Raw genomic sequence first — 20,794 nt, 5'->3', positions numbered from 1 at the left:
ACACTACGCACAATTTTGCTGACCCAATTCACCTATACCACATGTTTTTGGACTTGTGGGGGAAACCGTAGCAGAAAAATGTACTTGTTTTATATTAATAAATTATTTTAAAGGGGAAATGTTATATCGTAAGTAATATCTTTAATCGCGATGGTCACCAAAAGTATCACATATTGTATATTTTTTCCAGTATCGTGCAATCCTAACTGGAACCACTTATTAAATTTGCTGCCAACTCTCTCATTGCAATTTAATACTAGCTGTTTGTAACTAGTCATTCCCCCGGGTGCTCCGGTTTCCCCCACAGTCCAAAGACATGCACTATAGGTGAACTGAATAAGCTAAAATTGTCCATAGTGTATGTGTGTGACTGAGTGTGTATGGATCTTTCTCAGTGATGGGTTGCAGCTGAAAGGGCATCCGCTGCATAAAACATATGTTGGATAAGTTGGTGGTTCATTCCGCTGTGGCGACCACTGATTATAAAGGGACTAAGCTGAAAAGAAAATTAATGAAATTTATGTCTACTTTAAGATTCTGACATCTGTTTTTTGGTCATGTAATGTGGACAGAGATATTTTCTTAAAGTATAGTGAAAAACAGTGGAAATGCCAGTATGGACGAGGATCATTCTCATTTTTAAAGCTGTGTGCTAAATGTGGCCTGAGGTCAGTGTCAGATGTTGTAAAGGAGACGCTCACAGTTGATGCAGATGATTTTGATCATAGTGAGCGTGAAGAACGGCAGGGGCTCCATCTCCACCTTCACCAACACCGCTGTGATGAGAAACACCACCAAGATGACAGACAGACTGCCGGAGATCCTCAACTTCTGAGGAATCCTGGGAGAAGATAAACCTGATTAACTCTCTGGGAGATTTCTGATCATATCGTGCATTATCAAACAGGGTTCCCACTCTTTCATGAACAGCATATTCAAAGGACTTTCAACGATGTTCAATGTTTTATTTCTGGACCCCAAAACTGACCATTAATCATCACTGTGCCAAAAAAGACAATTAATTATCAAAGAACCTGAACAGGTTATTAATTATATAATCGCAATTACTTCTTTGTCAATAATTAGTCAACCATATTTGATAAAAGCGCCAGCCCAGTGTAGATGTGCAGTTTCTGTCTCACCTCTGGTGGATGAAGGAGTTGAGGCAGGTGAAAATGAGCAGCGGGACCATTGCGCAAAGCGTCATCACATTGTTGAACTTTGACTGAAGGACACTACGGAACTCTGTCCCGTTAACTGTCTGATTGAGTTCTCCATTGGTTTCCTTCAGACGCTTGGTAAAGTACTGCACAAAGACAAGACTCTGACATTAAGAGGTCCACAGAGAGAAGTTTTTGCTGATTTCAAAAAGCTGCTGCATGCAGATTTGCTAGGCATGTTGCGTAATTGACCTAGATGTCTAAAAGATTTGTTTGTGTTCCAGTTTTAGTTTTAATAATGCAAGGAAGCATGTTTATTATTGAAGAACACACAGGGGGAAAAAGCTATTCATCAAATACTAAAGATAACAAACAATTGCATATTAAAAGCTGAAAATAGTTTAGAAAATGCATACGTTATTTCCTGAGAGCTTTTTTGTTCTTGCATATTTTTTTTTGCATAGCATTCATCATTCTTCTTTGGCTTAGTCTCTAATTCAGAGGTTGCCACAGTGGAATGAACTGCCAACTATTCTAGCATATGTTTTACCAAGCAGATGCCCTTCGAGCCGCAACCAAGTACTGGGAAACACCCATACACAAACACTCATACACTACTTTTCGGCTTAGTCCCTTAATTAATCAAGGATCACCACAGCGGAATGAACCGACAACTATTCCAGCATATGTTTAATGCAGCGGATTCCCTTCCAGCTGCAACCCATCACTAGGAAACACCCATAAACTCATTCACACACACAGACTACAGACAATTTAGCTTACCCAATTACCCTGTACGGGGAGAATTGGGTGACACGCCAACACAGGGAGAACATGCAAACTCCACAAAGAAATGCCAACTGGCCCTGCCAAGGCTCGAACCAGAGACTTTCTTGCTGTGAGGCGCCAACACCGACTGTGCCACCTTACAGCCAATTTAGTTAATCCAATTGACCTATAGCGCATGTCTTTAGAGCAGAGGTGCTCAAACCTTCTTATGAAGGGCCAAAAACCAACCTTGATTGAGAGTGGTGGGCCAAAGGCAAATATACTAAACTGTATTACATTATTTGCCATGGTAACTTCCTAATTGAATAATATTTAAAAAATTAATAGAAAAAAATATTTAATCAGTGTTAATAATAATGACATTACAATACTGTACTTATAATACAGTGAAACCATCTCAATAAGACAATGGATTTCCAGCCTTTTTTTTTATTTACAAAAAGAACCATATTTTACTCGATAGTGAAGTGTGTCCCATAAGTGTGGTTTTAGCAACGTGCCACACACATATACTGTAAATGTCAACATCTAAAAATGAGCTGAAGGGTTTCATGACTCTTTAAAAAATGTCATTAATTCACAACATTTAATTCAGTTTGCTTTTTTGTAGTTCATCAAATAAGCAAACAAACATAAGGTTATGTTAAATTAGTGATGATCTCTACTGAAGGTATTCGCCCCAACCTTCCCCTATTATTCTCCCTCTTGTCTTAGATAGGATGGCGAGCCAAATCAAAGGTTACCATGGGCCAACTTTGGCCCGCAGGCCCTAGTTTGGGTATCACAGCTTTAATAGTTCTCCTCTTTACAATTTAATGAATATCTTATATTTTGATGGTTTAATAAAACTTACGAGGGCATTAAAAGCAAATATTGCGTCCCCTCCAGACATCATTTTTATCCTCCACACTATTTTCAAATCAATCATTTTATTTATCCTTTTAAAACACTAATTTTACAGGTAATTTTTCATGTTTTTGGTCAATATGAACCATATTCTGAATTAAACAGACTTAATGCAAGATCTAAAATACAGAAAATCTTCTTTTTAAAGAACTTTAGATTTTTAAAACTAATAATATTTATGCATGCATGTTAAAGCTAATGTAATGCACTGATATTAGATGCAGTCTATATACTGTACATTTATGCATGGCAGATGCTTTCATCCACAGAAACGTGCATTGCATTCAAGGTATAATTTTTTTCGTTTATGATGTCCTGGGAAATGAACCTGTGATCTCAGTGTTGCTTTCCACCTTGAGCTCCAAGAATGTTTTACATTAAAAGCAATATTGACAGCTGGTTAAATTTATATTGGCAAAATCATTTTACTTATCCTTATAAAATGCAATTTTACAGGTCCATTTTTATGTTTTAGTCAATATGAACCATAATCTGTATCAAACAGACTTAATGCAAGATCTAAAATCCAGAAAACCTTTATTTTTTTTAAATCTAGGTTTTTAAAAAACATTTACATAAAAAAAAATCTTAATGCATGTTAAATCTACAGTAATGCACTGATATTAGATGCAGTCTATTTGCATTTATACATTTGGCAGATGCTTTCATCTACAGAAACGTGCAGTGCATTGAAGGTATATTGTTATTAGTACATGACGTCCTGGGAAATGAACCTGTGACCTTAATGTTGCTTTCCACCTCGAGCTCCAGGAATGTTTTACATTAAAAGTAATATTGACAGCTGGTTCATTTTATACTGCCAAAACGCAAAACAAAATGACCTTTGGGGAACAAAGAACTTAAAATCCAATATAGTTCACATTATGATGGCTTCATCTAATAACTTGCTACAGTGTGTCATAAACTGCAGTCTCAAGGTCTATCATTGCGACTCAATGAGAAGATTGTTACCAAAGTAGCAGTCATGAAGAAATTCCAAGGCAGGAGAGTTCCCAGACCCAGAATGAAGAAAATTATCCATACGGCATTGTACCTGGAAGACAAGTCAAAATACACACATTCAGTTTCACTGGGGTTTATTTTCCATCATGCAGGGCCCTATGAAATTAATTTGATATTTTCCAGAAATCTGTTTTATTTTGTCACGAATTAAAGGTTAAATCATGAAAACGATGTAATCTGATAATGTTATTGAAAGCTTAACAAAACAATGATTTTAAAACCCTCAGAAATGTTTTCGCAAATCAAACCAAACACCAAAATTAAACCAGACTTTCATGTTTTTTATGCATTGTAATGAAGACACTGCAAACCAAACTGCGCCATTCATGTTTAAAAAGAGTCTTGCATTTTAATATTCATATGCAACATCTCATCCTGAGATTAAAAGAGCCCCTATTATGCATTAAAAATAGTCATATTTTGGTTTTGGGGGTCTCCAACAGTCTGATATGCATGCAAGGTCAAAAAACACTTTCATTCTCTTATAATATGCATTTATTTTTACCTAATTACGCCAATGACTCTCATATTCAGCGATTCATTTGTTCCCAAACCCCTCCTTAGTGAGATGCTAATCTGTACTGATTGGTCTGATGACCCAATCTGTTGTGATTGGTCGATTGAGTTCAGCGTGAGACAAAGAGAAATGCTCAATACGGATTATCAACAAGTAGTCAGAATGCAGAGTGTATGTGTGAACCCAGTGCAGGAGTGCATTAAAGCAGTGCAATTTAACACCAGCATATTGCTCTATTCCTAACCACGACATACATTCAGTATTAATCCACACAGCGGCAAAAGCTGAACTATTTTAAAACTTGACCGCCACACGTGTGAAGTAACAGCTGATGGCGGACATAGCAACGACAAACAGCAGAGGATCACGAGCACACAAACGCATTTAAATCCGTAAACAAAGCAGCACACACCGCATTTTCAACGTGGTTTAAGACACAATATGAGAATATAAAGAGTTAACCAGATACAGTACAAGCGGTTACAAAACACAATTAAATACATAATTAGCAAGAGAGAAAACAAGGAGGCAACCATTTTAATTGCACAATTTGCACTTGTGAAATGGAGGAATAAACTGATCCATGAACTGTGTACGATAAAGTTCCTGTCAAGCTCTGAAAAAGAGCATCAATAATCTTTTCTGATCCTTCCTTTAGCAAACAGCTGACGAATCCCCCGTTGTAAGCGTATAGATTGCTGAAGTACTCGTCAGAAAAATGACGGGAACAGCAAAACACAGAGGTATTTTTGCAAAAATAAACCTCAACCACTGACTCTTCATAGCCTGATCTTTGGGTAATTAAATTAACAGTAACATTCCCTCACACTTCAGAGCAAAGCGTCTTTGCGACATGATTTAACAAGGATCTGCTAGAGTGTTTGCCCCTGAGCCAATTAAGGACCAAGGAGACGCGAGACCAGCAAAAAAAAGCAGGCCGCTAATGAGACGATGACGGATTAGCAGCTTTACTGGGTTTGTTCTTCATGTTTTAACACAAAAAAAACATTATTTCGATGGACATTAAGTAAACAACCCTTATAGGCTTGGTGTTGGGAGTAAAATAGGCTGAAGATTGAAATATTGGTAGATGAGCTACAAGAGCAACGCAATTTACACCATAGTTTCTCAAACAGGAAGTCAAACATGCACCTAATTGTGCTTTATGGGACTGTTTACAACTGGTGTGACTTCATGCATTGTTCTTTGATCGTATTCCATGACACTTTATGCTTAAATTCTGCATTTCCATCCAAGTTTTCCACAGTGCAGAAATCAGAGGGCCCTAATCATGTAACGTGATCAAGCTTATAGATATATTTACCTGTCTCGTGGAGCGTTCACGGCCGTCATAGTGTCCGTCTGGTAGATCTGTCACCGAAAACTTTCAGAATATGGCATCAAAACTGAAATGATACAAATCACAAGGCAACAAACATTAATGACACTGAAGCACGAAACAACAGATAATCTGATCATTAACCTCCTAGGGCTTGAGTGAGCGCATTTTAGCTCTTAAGTGGCTATTTAAAATACTTTAAATGTTTTATATTTTGTTACAGACATACGGTGTCATCTTGCAACTGTTTTGCAGCATATGAAATGTCCCAAACACTATTTTTAACTGTCCAAAAATGGGGAAAAAAGTGTTTACTCTCTGATAGTCAAAGCAAAAAAATTCAGGAAAAAGTCTTTCATGTAAATTCGGACCACGAGTCCACATGTATGGACATCATTTTTCTCTAAAAGTACATCATTTCAATAGATGATACTTAGGTTTTTATTCCAATTAGGTTCTAATAAGCCCAAATAGCAAAGAGAAATAAAAAAAATGCATGTAAAAAACACCTTGGGCCTTAAGAGGTTAAGACATCAATGAGACTATCATAAGACATGCATTTGTGCGCATTTAGAAGCTTCAAAATAAAAGTCGTATTGACAAGTATCGATTGGTACCAAATTCCTATATCGTGCAACCCTATTTAATATGACTATATGTTCACCTCATACTGAGGATAGCTTGAGAGCAAGTAAATAAATGGAGAAATTTTCATTTTTGGGTAAACTATTCTTTTAATGATACTTATAGAGAAACTAAATGTACAAATACCTTTCGAGGTCTCCAGATCTCTCTGTAGGCCTCAGTGTTTACTAAATAAATACCCTTTTTAGTTCAGAAATATGATCATGAAGTGGATATTCTGGCAGTATTAACAAAAACATACTGAAATATCCAAACAAACGCTTCGATGTCATTCTAACATGTGCTTGCAATTAGTCTAAATCTTTAAAACAATATTTTGAATACATTTCATAATATGCTTTATTAACACTTGGGTGTAGAGTTCGTAATGGCAACAAGAAATTAATTTCCTGAGCTCAAGCAAAGCCCTGAAGGAACAAATCGTAAAAGTCTTTGCACACAAGAAAGAACGAAATATTGATTAATTCTGTGATCCATTCAGAATATAGATATACAAAGTGAATGAGAAAGTAATGAACTGCAGAAATGATAGCTTCTTACTTGTGAACTCCATTTTCTAGTTCAGTTGTACAACTCTCCATGTAATTCAAGGGTTTGAAAATGGATTCCTTAATTTTGTATTAAACAAAAGTAAATAAATCCCTGCAACAAAGCACTGTGACTTGTTTTAGATCAACTGTTTGCAAACCAAAATGATAATGAGAGACTGATGTTGGTTTATTCCATCTTTATGGAGCATAACAAAGCTTTGTGTATGCATGTATGAACCAATCTGCTTGATTTTTGCTGTTTACTCTGTATAAACAAATCAAACGGATGTCTTTCTGACAACAATAGTCTTGAAAAGATGTTTAAACCCATACTGATACTAATGCAGCATCCTGTTTCATAAAGCACTTTCTGCAGTCCAATAAAACACACTCAAGTGCTCTTCATTCAAACAACTGTCAGGGCATACAAAACAGACTCTAAGCTAAGAGATTTAGGGAAAGTCAGAGCATGAACACAACATCACCATATATTAAATATGGTATATCTTATCATATTATCAGTTTTACAAATCATGCAGCTTTATATTTAATATTATATGTTGCATATCATAATGTGTTGTAACATTGTTTTTAAAAATCTGACAAGTAAAGGTTTCTCTAAATCAGGGGTGACCAACCCTGCTCCTGGAGATCTACCTTCCTGCAGATTTCAGTTGCAACCAGTGTTGTGTAAGTTACTTAAAAAAGGTAATCAATTACCAATTACTTAATTATTATTGTATTTAAAATATGTATCTAATTACGGTGTGAAAAGTAACTTAATTACTCCAGCAATTTAACTAAATAAATCTTAAAATCCATATAATATAAACCTTAAGTGGACAAACAATAGAAATTAAACTCTGTAAATAATAAATAATTAAATAAAACATACGAGTCAAACATTAAATAGTTTAGCCCTTTAGCTTTCTGAAGAATCTTTATTATTCTATAAAAAGCACTCTATAATAATTACAAACATATTTTTTTGTAAGAAATGTACCCTTCTTTAGGAACACAATTCCTGAATAACAAAAATATATATTATTCTGCATTTCTGAATAACAACAAAAAAGCTTAACTTAAGAAAAGGTAAACATGACATGTTTTGATAAAATTGGACCCGTTGTTCTGCAGTCACTTGAGTTCAGTACATAAGCCGAATGTATTTGCTCGATTTCATTACTGATTATATATATTACTTAATTATTATTGTATTTAAAATACGTATCTAAATACGGTGTCTGAAAAGTAATAATTACATAATTACTCAAGCAATTTAACTAAATACATCTTAAAATCCATATATATATATATATATATATATATATATATATATATATATATATATATATATATATATATATATATATATATATATATACATATACATATATACACACACACACACACATACATACGTGTGTCTCCCTCGAACTCTTTTACATGCTAGTGCAGCATGTCTTCATACAAAAGTAGAAGGATCAATCCAATGTGCCGTCATTCAGAGAAAACTTTTATTGTGGCTGATCTAAATGTCAGCAGTCGTGCAAATATATATTCCAAACTCTCGAATGTCCCTTTAAGCTCCATTTCCATGTCAGAATAACACTTATCTAGTCGAAAACAGCAAAAAGGTCGCTAGTTCCAGCCTCGACTGGGTCAGTTGGCATTTCTGTGTGGAGTTTGCATGTTCTCCCCGCTTCCTCCGGGTGCTCCGGTTTTCCCCACAGTCCAAAGATATGTGGTATAGGTGAATTGGGTAAGCTAAAATTGTCCATAGTGTATGAGTGTATGGGTGTTTCCCAGTGATGGGATGCAGGTGGAAGGGCATCTGCTGCGTAAAACATATGCTGGATAAGTTGGTGGTTCATTCCGCTGTGGCGACCCTAGATTACTAAAGGGACTAAGCCGAAAAGAAAATGAATGAATGAATGAATGAATAGTCAAAAACATATTTCGATCAGGCAGTGCTGCTTTTTTGACAGACACAGGTATTTTGTTTAATGTGCACCGAAAAGATGGAGTTTTTACAGTGCGCAGTGGTATCATCTCTTCCACAACGTACCCTGCAATCATTTTAAGCTCACCTTCAGACACATTCTGAGCTGGCAAAGTAAAATCAAGTTTGGCCTGCTTAGCAGGAGTTGCCACGGTGTTATCCGTCGATGATGAACAAGGATCACTCAGAAGTGTTTGTCTATGCTGCCGTGTCAGGTGCTTTAGTAGATTACTCGTGGTGTTGACAGCGGCCGATAGTTTTTTTCCCCTGGACATAGCTTACATATTACTGTAATGATCTTGTCTGCTTGTTTCAGAAAAGTGAAGCAATGGGAATTTTCCATTTCGTAAAGCCGCCACTTGCTTCAGGCGAGTCCGACATCTTCTGCTTTAGAATACGACTATGCAGCAAACTGGCGTGAAGTCACGTGCGCCTGCACTACGATGATTTTAAAGCAGCAGAGTTTACTTTTACCTTTAGAAGATCAATTAATAAACTTATATAATGATATTCAGCGAGTTTAAATTATTTCACAATGTAACGCAGGTACATTATAAGTAACTGTTATTAAAATGCCTAAAAATGAACAGTAATCAGTTACTCTACTTTTTCAGTGGAAGTTTGTTAGTAACACGTTACACCCAACACTGGTTGCAACCCATATCAAACACACCAGCCTGTAATTATCAAGTGCTGTTCAGGTCCTAAATAATTGGTTCATGTGTGTTTGATCAGGGTTGGAGCTAAAATGTGTAGAAAGGTAGATCTCCAGGAACAGGATTGAGCACCCTTGCTCTAAATGATTGAAATATTTAGGCCAATATGATCAGTTATTTTCCAAATTAAATAAAATAACATGCTTTCTCTTTCATGCGATTTCTGGACATGCTTAATTACCTTAAAAAAAACAATAGAGAAAGTAAAAAAAAATTAGACATTCAAACGCAAAAACTTACAAAATGGTTCAACAAACATTCACATCACAATTGACAATAAAACATGCAATATACAAATCCATACAGAAGTATAGTGACAACAGATTAATACAATAACAAATAAATAAACAAATAAAGTTACAAAAAAGGAAACAAATAATAAAATAAATACAAAAATAATAATAAATAAACAAAACACTAATCTTCTGTTTTAGCCTAAATTAGTCTAATCCTCTTCAATTTAACTATTTCTTGCTGAATTTATGTTTTTAAAATAATCCATGAAAGGTTGCCAGATTTTATAGAATGTCTTTCTTTTTTTAGGGAGAATCTGATTTTCTCCAGTTACAAATGTTTCATTACATCCCTCATTAGATGTATATATGTATGAACAGCTTTCTGTTTCCAGCTTAATATTAACCTTCATGCTAGTAGACTGACAAATGGAACTATATGTTGTTCTGTATTGTTTTTAGCCATCTTGAAATCAGTGATGCCTAGAACTGCGATAAGGAGATCTTGATCTAATTGGCTTTAGACCTATCTAAATATTTTTTCAAAATGCATAATTACCTTTTAATGCATTTTTAGAAACTTTTCAGTTTATGGTAAAAAGTTTAATTCATATTTTTGTTTACAAAGTTTACTTCATATGCATGCATACAAAATAAGCTCATATCAATATATTTTAGTGCATATAATCCTCTCTTTGAACAATTATTTACTCCAGCAATGCAATTCTGTATACATTTTGGTACAGATGTATAACTAAATCTAACAAGTGCACAGTAGCGCCACCACAAATACAACGCTACTAGCTTAACTACACTTCTCAGTAGCATGGTGGTAGCGTCGCTGCTTTCTAAATCAAATAGCTTTTCAGTAGCGAAGCTATTACTTTAAGCAAGTAGCGCAGTCGCGTCAACACAAGCTACATTTACCGATCGTTGATTATTAAGTGACGCCACCTCCATTCATGGAGCTATAAAGATGGTGTTTGGACGATGAAAGTAAATCCATACGATAGCGAGAATGGCGAAATCTTCTGTGTTTTACAATGATCAAAACCAAACTTTTTAGCAAGTTACTGCCACCTCTCTCTCGCTCTGATGACGTCGCCAATCAATTGGGCTGACACGAGAAATTTGCTTGATAGAAAGATGACTGTAGAGGAATTATTTCTGAAAACAGGACCATTCCTTGAAGTACATGTCTTAAAGTTAATTCTGATGCTGTGCTCTTGTTAGAGTTGAATTGGTTTTAAATGTATTCATGGTTTGTTTGGCCAAGTTCCCAAATGTACCCAAGTACACTTACATAAAAATATAAAGATAAAAAAAATAATAGTAGTTTACTGTAAACACAGTATTTAAAATACTATAATGTTTTTTGAGTAATATTACAGGGAAGTAACTGAATTAATTTGCTGTCGTACTTTAATAGTTGCAATACAACAACTATAGTTTTTTGTTTTGGTTTTTGCTGTCTAGTAAAATTTGTTTCTGTTAGGAACAGCACATTAACTGCAGTAAATAACTAAACTTAACCATTAGGTTTCATTGGCAGTTTTATTGATTACTAAGACAGAACAGACTTGGATTGGAGTTGCTTCGATTTAAAAATGAATACATAGATGTAGCTAGCTACTTTTGTCATGCAGCATTTAGCTTAGCTTGCTACATTTTCCAGGGGGTAGCTTTTAGTGTAGTAATCTACATTATAAGATGAGTAACTAATAGCTTCGCTCACTGCATTTTCCAAATAGCTTGCCCAACACTGCAAGTGCACAATTTCAAACAGTAACATCAAAGTGATTTCCACACAACCACTTGACAAAATCGTGTTAGAAGTACTGGAAATCTCAGTCACGCTAAGAGAATCTGAATGACCTTGTGTGAACACAAGTACACAATCATCTTTTATCAATACGTCTATGCTTTCATAAGGCACCAACATTAATCATATCACCACTTCAACCAGGTCAAGATAACCTCTGTAAAGCAGACTGACACACAGCTTCAGAAACTCAATGTTTCACTTCAAAGTTTCAAGGGAGTTATTAATTTAGTGAAAGGAAGAAAAATAAAACATTGCATGGTTAGCTGATAATGGCTGAAAGCAAATGAGGCATTTCCACCTTGAGCAGACTTATCTGACCTAGAGTTGGCAACCATAAAATATTGAGGAACTCCAGGAATGAACACAAAACTACTGACATGCCAACATGACTGTATGTGAGAACACTAGTTACTCAATATATATCATTTCAGCATCGATATCGCAATGTGCACATCCACATTGCAGGATCTGCAATGTAGAATCCGGATTATAGTCTGGTAGTGAAAGATGCAATTCAATTTCTGGGGGAACTATCCCTTCAAGTTCATATTCATCCTGCTACAAATGTTTAACAGACATTCATCTTCATTTATTCAAAGCCTTAAAGGCTCAAGAACATCCAGTACATTTTCCCGAGTCGTTGTCAATAACATTTACGATCAACAATCACTTCCAGAACAGCTCATGCGTCAAATCTGAAGTACGCCATCCAAACTTCCCATTTAAGCCGATGTGCAGAGTCATAACTGCACTCCACAAATTAATCCCTGCAGCCAACAATCACTATATTCCCCCAATTTGGTCAACCTTTGGCCAGTTTCCCAGGGTGTCCTCTAGCAAGGCTTCCAGAGACTGTGCATGTAAAAGGTCCCTCAGTGGCTCCACATTTCACAACAAAGCTGCAGGTCCTGAAATAGTCTGTCTGCTGGTGTGCTCCAGAGCTGAAACCCGAGATCATCGCCAGCACATCCAAGAACAAGCTTAGAACAGATTTATACTCAAGAGGCCCTGCAAACCAACTCTAGCAGCCAATAGCTATGTTTCCAGTCCAAAGATGCAACTTAAATCTTATGCACAACACTGGAATATTGCATAAATCATTTGCAAATAAAGCACTTTCCATCCAGTGAGTCAATAAGAACTAAATTGTCACGTCCTGATAAACTAGTGGCAAATATCAAAAGGTAAAATTGACTGTGCTCCTGTAGGAGAATCCATTGTGGGACAATTTTTCTTACATAATAAATGAGTGACACTTTAAAAGACGAAACGCAATGAACGTGCAGTGGCTTCTGGAGGCGTGAGACATTCTTTGGGAGCGTAGATGCTATGCTCAAGAAAGTTATAGAGGTAATTTTAATATAATATAATATAATATAATATAATATAATAATAATAATAAAAATAATAATCATAATACTGAACCACTGTGATGACAGACTTTGAGACATTTTATGACCAAAACAATTCAGTAGAGCTGGTCAATAACTGAATGTAGATATATATCGCGATTGGAAGGTATAGAAATATTCTATGATTTTATGCCTATTTCATGGTTTATTTTTGCTTATTATGCATTGCTTTGTTTTTATGAAAGGTTAAAAAGGTTAATTTATTGTACTATTTTTATTTCTAATATATATATATCGTTTCATAGGAGGAGGTTTTATAGAAACCCAAATTCATTCTGAAAATGTACCACTATATATATTTCTGAAGAGTGCCAAATACGTCCCAGGAGCTACGTTTTTTGCAGTTTTGGTTTTCGCAAATCCACCAGAGCCTGCTGTGTACGTGTTTTGAGATCTGAAAAATATCACAAGTGCCATTTGCGCCTGCTGTTCTTACGTAAATCCACCAGAGGCCGCTGTCGACTGACTGACCCACCCTCCTCCTTCCCTAAACCCAACCAATAGTGTTTTCAAAAGCACCGATTGACCCGTCCACCCACTTCCCTAAACCAAACCAACAGTTTTAAACAGCTATCCAGAAAAAGAAAAGCCCTTGCCTGATTTTTACGTTTTCAGATTTTACCACATTCTCACCTTGTTATTTACTTGGTTATTTATTAATTTTTTTGGCTTCGGTTTTTGTCTTATCCGCTTTCTGGAACCGTTCTTCGCCGGACTCGAACCCCATCATCGTGGTCAACTCCTCTCTGCATCTCAAGTCTGACGACGTACATGGCGAGCTACTGGTAACAGCGGAAAACTGGTAACAGCAGGAAAGCCGTCCATACAGAAGCGGTCAGCTGGTAGCGCAAAAAGAAACGGCATCATAGCGCCCCCGTAGCATTGTTTTAAACACTAAATGTTGCCATACGTACCTCAGGCTACATAATTTGTTCTCTCCAGAAATGTTTTTAGGGCTACGTTTTCAGAATGAGCCTATGTTGTTAGAGTTAACTTATAGACTTGGTCAATTTAATTGTATTGACAAAATGGGATTTTCTGAGGCTTTTTATAATAGTATATCAATGTCCAAATTATATCGTATCGATCGGAATTAGGAAATATATCATGATGTAAATTAACCATATCACCCCGCCCTACATTTCAGATGTTTTAAAAATGTGCTTGCTCCACTGGCTTCTCAATTAATTCTCCATTAAAGTCACATGACTTTTTTAATGCACATGCAAGAATTTATTCAGTAAGTGTTTCTCTCATAGTTTATCCACTTTTTTATTGACACAAAAAGTTTATCCTACTCAGTTGTGCCATGCGCATAAGTTTTTTGCTAATAGAACCAAAATGTCATTGAATTAGTTTACAGCACTCCAGCATTTCTTAAATTAACAGATTTTTTCAAAAAAATATTTCCAATTATATGGACTTGATTAAATTTCCCATTTTGTTATGAACCCCACAAACATGCATAAACTTAATCAAAATGCTTTAGAAGAAATGGTTGCACCCCTATAGATTTGCTTTGCAGGGTTCGAAATTAACTTTAATTGGTAGCACCGGTGATCCCAACTTGAAAAATTTAGGACTACACTACAACCATTATATGCTGTCGCACAAATGCTCCCAAATATATTATGAGGTCACACAGATTAAATTTCAGGCACATTGGCAACCAAAATAGTCTCAATTTCAAGCCCTGCTTTGATAGGTTGTGTAGGTTTAATTAAGCGTTGTATATGCCGAAGATTACGGTTTTGATTCTACATTTTTCTTTGGTTGGTTAGTTTAGTGGGTTGGGGGTTTAGTAAGATTGTTTTGTTCTAATTATTTCTTCATTTTGGCAACACTCCTGTCTTTTGTTTGATTTTGATTATCAATTATTTACAATTTTATGCAGCCTTAAATGTGAGATATCTGCTATAAAGTCCTACTGTTACTTTATAAAAAAATAAATAAATCTATACTTAAATCTATACTAAAAATTGCAGTAAGAAATGACACAAAACAAATGTAAGATTTTAATAAATCATTTGATTCGATGCTGAAAGCTGCAAAGCATTCATCAGTAACTAAATAGAAAAATAATTTATTAAGAATAAAACGGACAAAAGTAAAAGAAAGTCTCACTTCTGCCACATTTTAATGCTCTTGGTTTCGGTTTGTATCATATGAAATGCCAAGTCTCGTTATGCACCGATTTACATTTTTCTGTGCTTGTGGAAAAAAGCAGGAGAGTCAGCTGGCCCAATATACGAGCGGGGCAGAGCAGGATTCTTGTGATGACCACCGTTCTGTCATGAGCCGCAATTTCAGTTTAAAATTAACGGTAATAAAGGCGAGGTTCTTTGGTCATGGTGTTTATGTATGCATGCATGTATGTATGTATGTATGTATGCATTTTTATTTAAATATATATATATATATATATATATATATATATATATATATATATATATATATATATATATATATATATATATATATATATATATATATATATATATATGTGTGTGTGTTCAATTTTACATTTAGCAGCCATTTGCGCTGAACGCACAGTGAATGCAATGCATAGAGACTGAGGCCATTAAACAGCTCATCCACTTCGTGTTTTTCAGCACTCTCTCCAAAAAACACTTGATTGATCTCGGCTGGCGGATCAGCAATCGCCACATGATCACCATAATCAGCTCCATTATTCGTAGCTTTAGTTAAGTTTGTGTACTGAGTACTTTTCATTGCATCTTCCTCAGCCGTTTGCATTTCCCACGGCAACAAAAGCTCTCCGTCATCTGACAGCAGAAAGCCTCGAGTGATCGACAGCTAATATGAACCGATATTGTAGCAGGGAAGACCAATTCAGCACGTTTTTTTTTTAAAAAGTTCAAAACAGGTCGCACTGCAACCATTATATGCAGTCGCACAAATGCTCCCAAATATATTGAGGTCGCATAGATTAAATTTCGGGCACATATGCAACCAAAATAGTCGCAATTTCAAGCCCTGCTTTGATAGGTTGTGTAGGTTTAATTAAGCGTCATATATGCCAAAGATTACGGTTTTGATTCTACATTTTTCTTTGGTTGGTTAGTTTAGTGGTTTGGGGGTTTAGTCAGATTGTTTTGTTCTAATTATTTCTTCCTTTTGGCAACACTCCTGTCTTTTGTTTGATTTTGATTATCAATCATTACAATCTAAATTCCTTTATTTGCAGTTTAATTTCATTGTTTAATAAATGGGGTGACACGATGGCTCAGTGGTTAGCATTGTCGCCTCACAGGAAAAAAGTTGCTGGTTCGAGTCCCGACTGGGTCAGTTGGCATTTCTGTGTGGAGTTTGCATGTTCTCTCCATGTTCGCGTGGGTTTCCTCCGGGTGCTCCGGTTTCCCCCACAGTGCAAAGACATGCGCTATAGGGGAATTGGATCAACTAAATTGGCCGTAGAGTATGAGTGTGTGTGTGAATGAGTGTATGGATGTTTTTCCAGCTAGAAGGCATACGCTGTGTAAAACGTGCAAGAATAGTTGGCGGTTCATTCCGCTGTGGCAACCTCTGATGAATAACGGGACTAAGCCGAAGGAAAATTAATGTTTAATAAATCACTATTCTGTATGTCAAATAAACTTTGTTGTGGTTTCTCCTAATTTCGTCCAGCACCAGCAAACTGTCTTCATTTTACAACTCATACCTTATATCAACATAAACACTTAACCCCTTTAAGAAAGCATTTTAACGTTTGTATTGGGCTCAGAACTTAAAACCTGACTAAACATTACAATCACTACTATAACCAGCACCATATGTATAATCCCATTCAAATCCCTTTGTGAGGCTTGCTGCCCAACAACGTCCAGTCTCTACCTCATGGTTTTAGCTTCGTCACAAAAGAACAGCAGGCTATGATTACATGCATTTTGCCAGACTCATTTCAAAGTGCTGTGAGGCAGCTGGATGGCAGGCCTGATGTTTTTCACCAGAAAGAAACTCAAGGCCATTTCATTTGTCATCTATTCTCATTCTCTTGAAAACGTTTACGAAAGAAGAAAATACACGAGTTTGAACTTCCGCCATCTAACCGAAAGCAAAGAACAGATTGAAATAAACACTGCAACATGTTGTTTATTTGTACCACATTTTGTGCAAAAGCAGCGCTCTATAAACCACACGAATGTCCTAAAATCCCCAGTACTATCATTTGCTTGAGTCTACATTTAACAACTAGCACAACACATTTTACTTCCTTAATGCGATGCAGTTTAGAGTTAGATTAAAGATCAAACATGAGCCTCATGAAATAATATGTTGGACGTGATATTGGTGTTATCAATAGTGAAAAGATGGGCATTTCTGTGTTAATGCTATGGGGCTGTGCAATTAATCAATGGCAATTGTCATGCACATTGTCAAAATTGATTTAATCGCAATGATTGTGACATTGAGATAATCGTTCTGTGATAACGACAGCTGTTTGCCTAGATTCTCAGTGAGCTACGACTGTGTGGTAAAATGCAGCTGCATCAGAAAAAATGTGAAAAATACCACATATGATAACGTGTTTTTACTCCAAACTCGCTTCATAACTTCAGTAGAGTGTTTGAAATAAATTCTCCTGTGAGAAAATTCTGTAGTCTTGTGATGATTCAGTTAAAGTTGTCCGTTATGCGCTTGTTAATGCAGAGTTCAGACTGCATGATTTTAGCTCAGATTTTGACTCACCGACAGGTTGATAAATCGCAGACAAATACCTGAAATCACAAGCACATCGGTGCTCGTTCACACGAGTAACAATCACACAATGTGAACTATTAAAGACACGATCTGAGAGAATCGCCGATTAGTTGCCAATAGGCATGGGCCAGTATACGATTCTGACGGTACGATATCACTGCTTCATGGTATTGTGATTACTGCATTAAAATATATAATTTTTTAATGTCTGGGTAAAAAAACTAACTTTTTTTTCCCCTTTGAACACAATATATTTTATTTTGAGAAACATTAATATATTTTGGAACAGTAAACATGTCAGACTAAATAAATCATTGACTTCTGGCTGTCTTCATTTGTTTCAAAAACAGATTTTTTTTTAACAGCATCTTTGGATATCTTTTCTGCTGAAGATACTGTTGTCCTAAAAAACAAAACAAAAAAAAATATGTACTCATACCCTAGGAACGGTATTGCAGAAAATTGACCGTTTTCAAACCTGGACTTTTCCAAACCGCGGTATTCCTTGAAAACGGTTATTGTCCCATGCCTAGTCGCCGATGCCTGTGAGATATTTGGCATGCGAAATCTCTGGAGCTGTCTGCGATTCAAATCATGCCGTGTGAAAAGAGTTTAAACTGAAAACAACATCAGCGATCACCTACAGCCAATGAGGGCGTACTCACACTATGCTATCCGAACCGTGCCCAGGCCCGTTTCCCGGATCGTTTGATCGCTGAATCGGGCTCAGGTACGGTTCACTTGGCCGGCCCTGGCCTGGTTTGAAGAGGTGCTGAGCGTGGTTCACTTGGGCTTTGGTGCGGTACGCTTGTGTGTGAGTGCAAAACGCACCTAAGCCCAAAACTGAAAGCGAGACGTGACTTTTAAGGCACTGTTTCACATGGATTTATTAATCATTCTTACCGTTCAATGAATGCAAACTGTCGTAGTTTATTAAAGATGCAAACTACTCTCCGCACCACAGCTGCGCCTTCAGCAAACCTCCTAATTCCTGCAGCACGAGGACTTTATGACTGTTTATGAGCGTCAAAAGTGGCTGATCTGTTCGGCGAAATATTTGACTGTGTGTCACTGCATCCCCAACAACTAAAACAATATAACTGAAGAAATCTCCACTGTGCTGAGCGAGAGCGCTTCTGACCAGCCAATCATCGATGACGCAAGCGTGCCCAGGCCCAAATGTAATGTGAGTGCGGGCCGTCGGTGGAGACGGGAGGGGGGGACAAGCGTGCTTTGGCCCGGTTCAAGGAAACTGTACATAGTGTGAGTACGCCCTGAGAGAGCAGCATCCACTAGTGTGAGTTTCTGCAGGCCAGCGGGAGGTTAGGGAAGAAGTTAAAAGTGCTCATTTTCAGTTTATTTGGACCCAAGAAATGGAGGAAAACTTAGTAGAAATTTGGCAGGAGCAGCCGTGTCTGTTTGACGTGTCACGTAAGCAATATCACAACCGGGTCAAAAAAGAATAAAAGTTGAGAAGAAATTCCCCACAAACCCAGGTGAGCAAATATGTACATTTTCTACCCCATTAAAAGGCGTCTTTCCGTCAGCGCCAATAGCCTAGTGGTTAGTGCGTCGACACATAGCACCCAGGTGTTTGCGGCGACCAGAGTTCGATTCCCGACTTGAGCTCCTTTGCCGATCCTTCCCCTATCTCTGCTCCCCACACTTTCCTGTCTGTAAGTCTCCACAGTCCTGTTAATAAAGGTGAAAACCCCTAAAAAATAATTATAAAAAAAAGCTTCTTTCTTCTAACAAAAGATATATGACAAGTTTTTGGTTGTGAGACGTAGTTTGGACAAAGTTGTCTGCGATTCTTCCTATTGTAAAGTCATGCAGTGTGAAAATATCTGTGACAGGACTACTTTGAAAATCATGCAGTCTGAACTCGGCATAAGTCATGATGTATGGAGTAGGCATGTGACGAGAACTGTAAAGTCAAGGTTTTAAAACAGTCAACATTTTCTGTAATAGTTCCTAAGGTGTGTGTCAGGTTTATTAAACTTTTTTTCCCGTTTTTTAGGACAACAGTATCTCCAGCAGAAAAGATATCCAAAATACTGTTTAAATTGTAAAGAAATCTGTGTTTTTGAAACAAAGACAGCAGAAGTCAATGATTCATTTGAATTATATAGCCTGACATGTTTACTGTTTCAAAATATTATAAATCTTTTTAAAAAAATTAATATTTTGTTTTTAATGGGGAAAAAGTTTTAGTTTTTACCTAGATTTTTAAAAAGAATATATTTTAGAGCAGTGAGCACAATACCGTGATACAGTGAAACCGTGATATTTTTATCCAAGGATATCATACCATCAGAATCTCATGCCGTTCCATGCCTAGTAAGTACATATTAGTTAAGGCCACTTCATATAAAGTGGGACCATGACTTTTTCTGGTGATCATTAGTTGCAATAAAAAAAAAAAAATAGCATAGTTTCTGGCTTTTATATGGAGTATTGCGTGTGTGTGTGTGAGAGAGAAAAAGCTTAATGCATTTACTTTGATATGTCTGAGAAAATCAAAATAAGCAGCTCAGCTCTCAGAACATAGTAAACATAGTAAGTGTATTTATGCGCACACACTATAATCTACTTGTTTTACTCCATAGAACTCCATATGAAAGCATTTTTGCACAGCTAAACTATCTAAAGGGTTAATGGTGCCAACTGACGATTAACCGTAAAAGTGACACATTTTACCTCTTTCCAATAGGGAAACCCCCAACAATCAAGATAATTCTAAAACAGATGTACTACAACAGTAACAATAACGAATGCCATCTGCGGATAAATATGCCAGTTTGCCCAGCTTATATTTTCACACAGCTGAAACACCGCTCAGGAAACCAATCTAATTTTTCAATCTGACCAAAGTTGCATGACATGCACGCACGCCACATGAGTTGCATTAATCTGCCGGCTATAGTACTGAGAGCTCACTGTCTCGGTCCATGATACATCTCACATGAATCTCA

General features: G+C 36.5%; 1 protein-coding gene across 3 annotated transcripts in view; it reads right to left on the bottom strand.

Moving 5' to 3' along the window:
- The window catches only part of slc29a1a (solute carrier family 29 member 1a), a 77,880-nt gene that overhangs the window by 19,173 nt on the left and 37,913 nt on the right, over positions 1-20,794 (bottom strand). For all 3 annotated transcript variants that reach the window (XM_056471408.1, XM_056471409.1, XM_056471407.1), the window contains exons 2-5: positions 5,720-5,801; positions 3,828-3,909; positions 1,143-1,306; positions 702-841 (exon numbers count right to left, since the gene is read on the bottom strand). In XM_056471408.1, coding sequence (XP_056327383.1) covers positions 702-841; positions 1,143-1,306; positions 3,828-3,909; positions 5,720-5,748 — 415 coding nt within the window. In that variant the 5' untranslated portion in view covers positions 5,749-5,801. The remainder of the gene's footprint in view (positions 1-701; positions 842-1,142; positions 1,307-3,827; positions 3,910-5,719; positions 5,802-20,794) is intronic.

This window comes from Danio aesculapii, chromosome 13 (assembly GCF_903798145.1).
Source record: "Danio aesculapii chromosome 13, fDanAes4.1, whole genome shotgun sequence".
Classification (NCBI taxonomy): Eukaryota; Metazoa; Chordata; class Actinopteri; order Cypriniformes; family Danionidae; genus Danio; species Danio aesculapii.
This window is presented reverse-complemented; position numbering and strand designations above follow the sequence as displayed.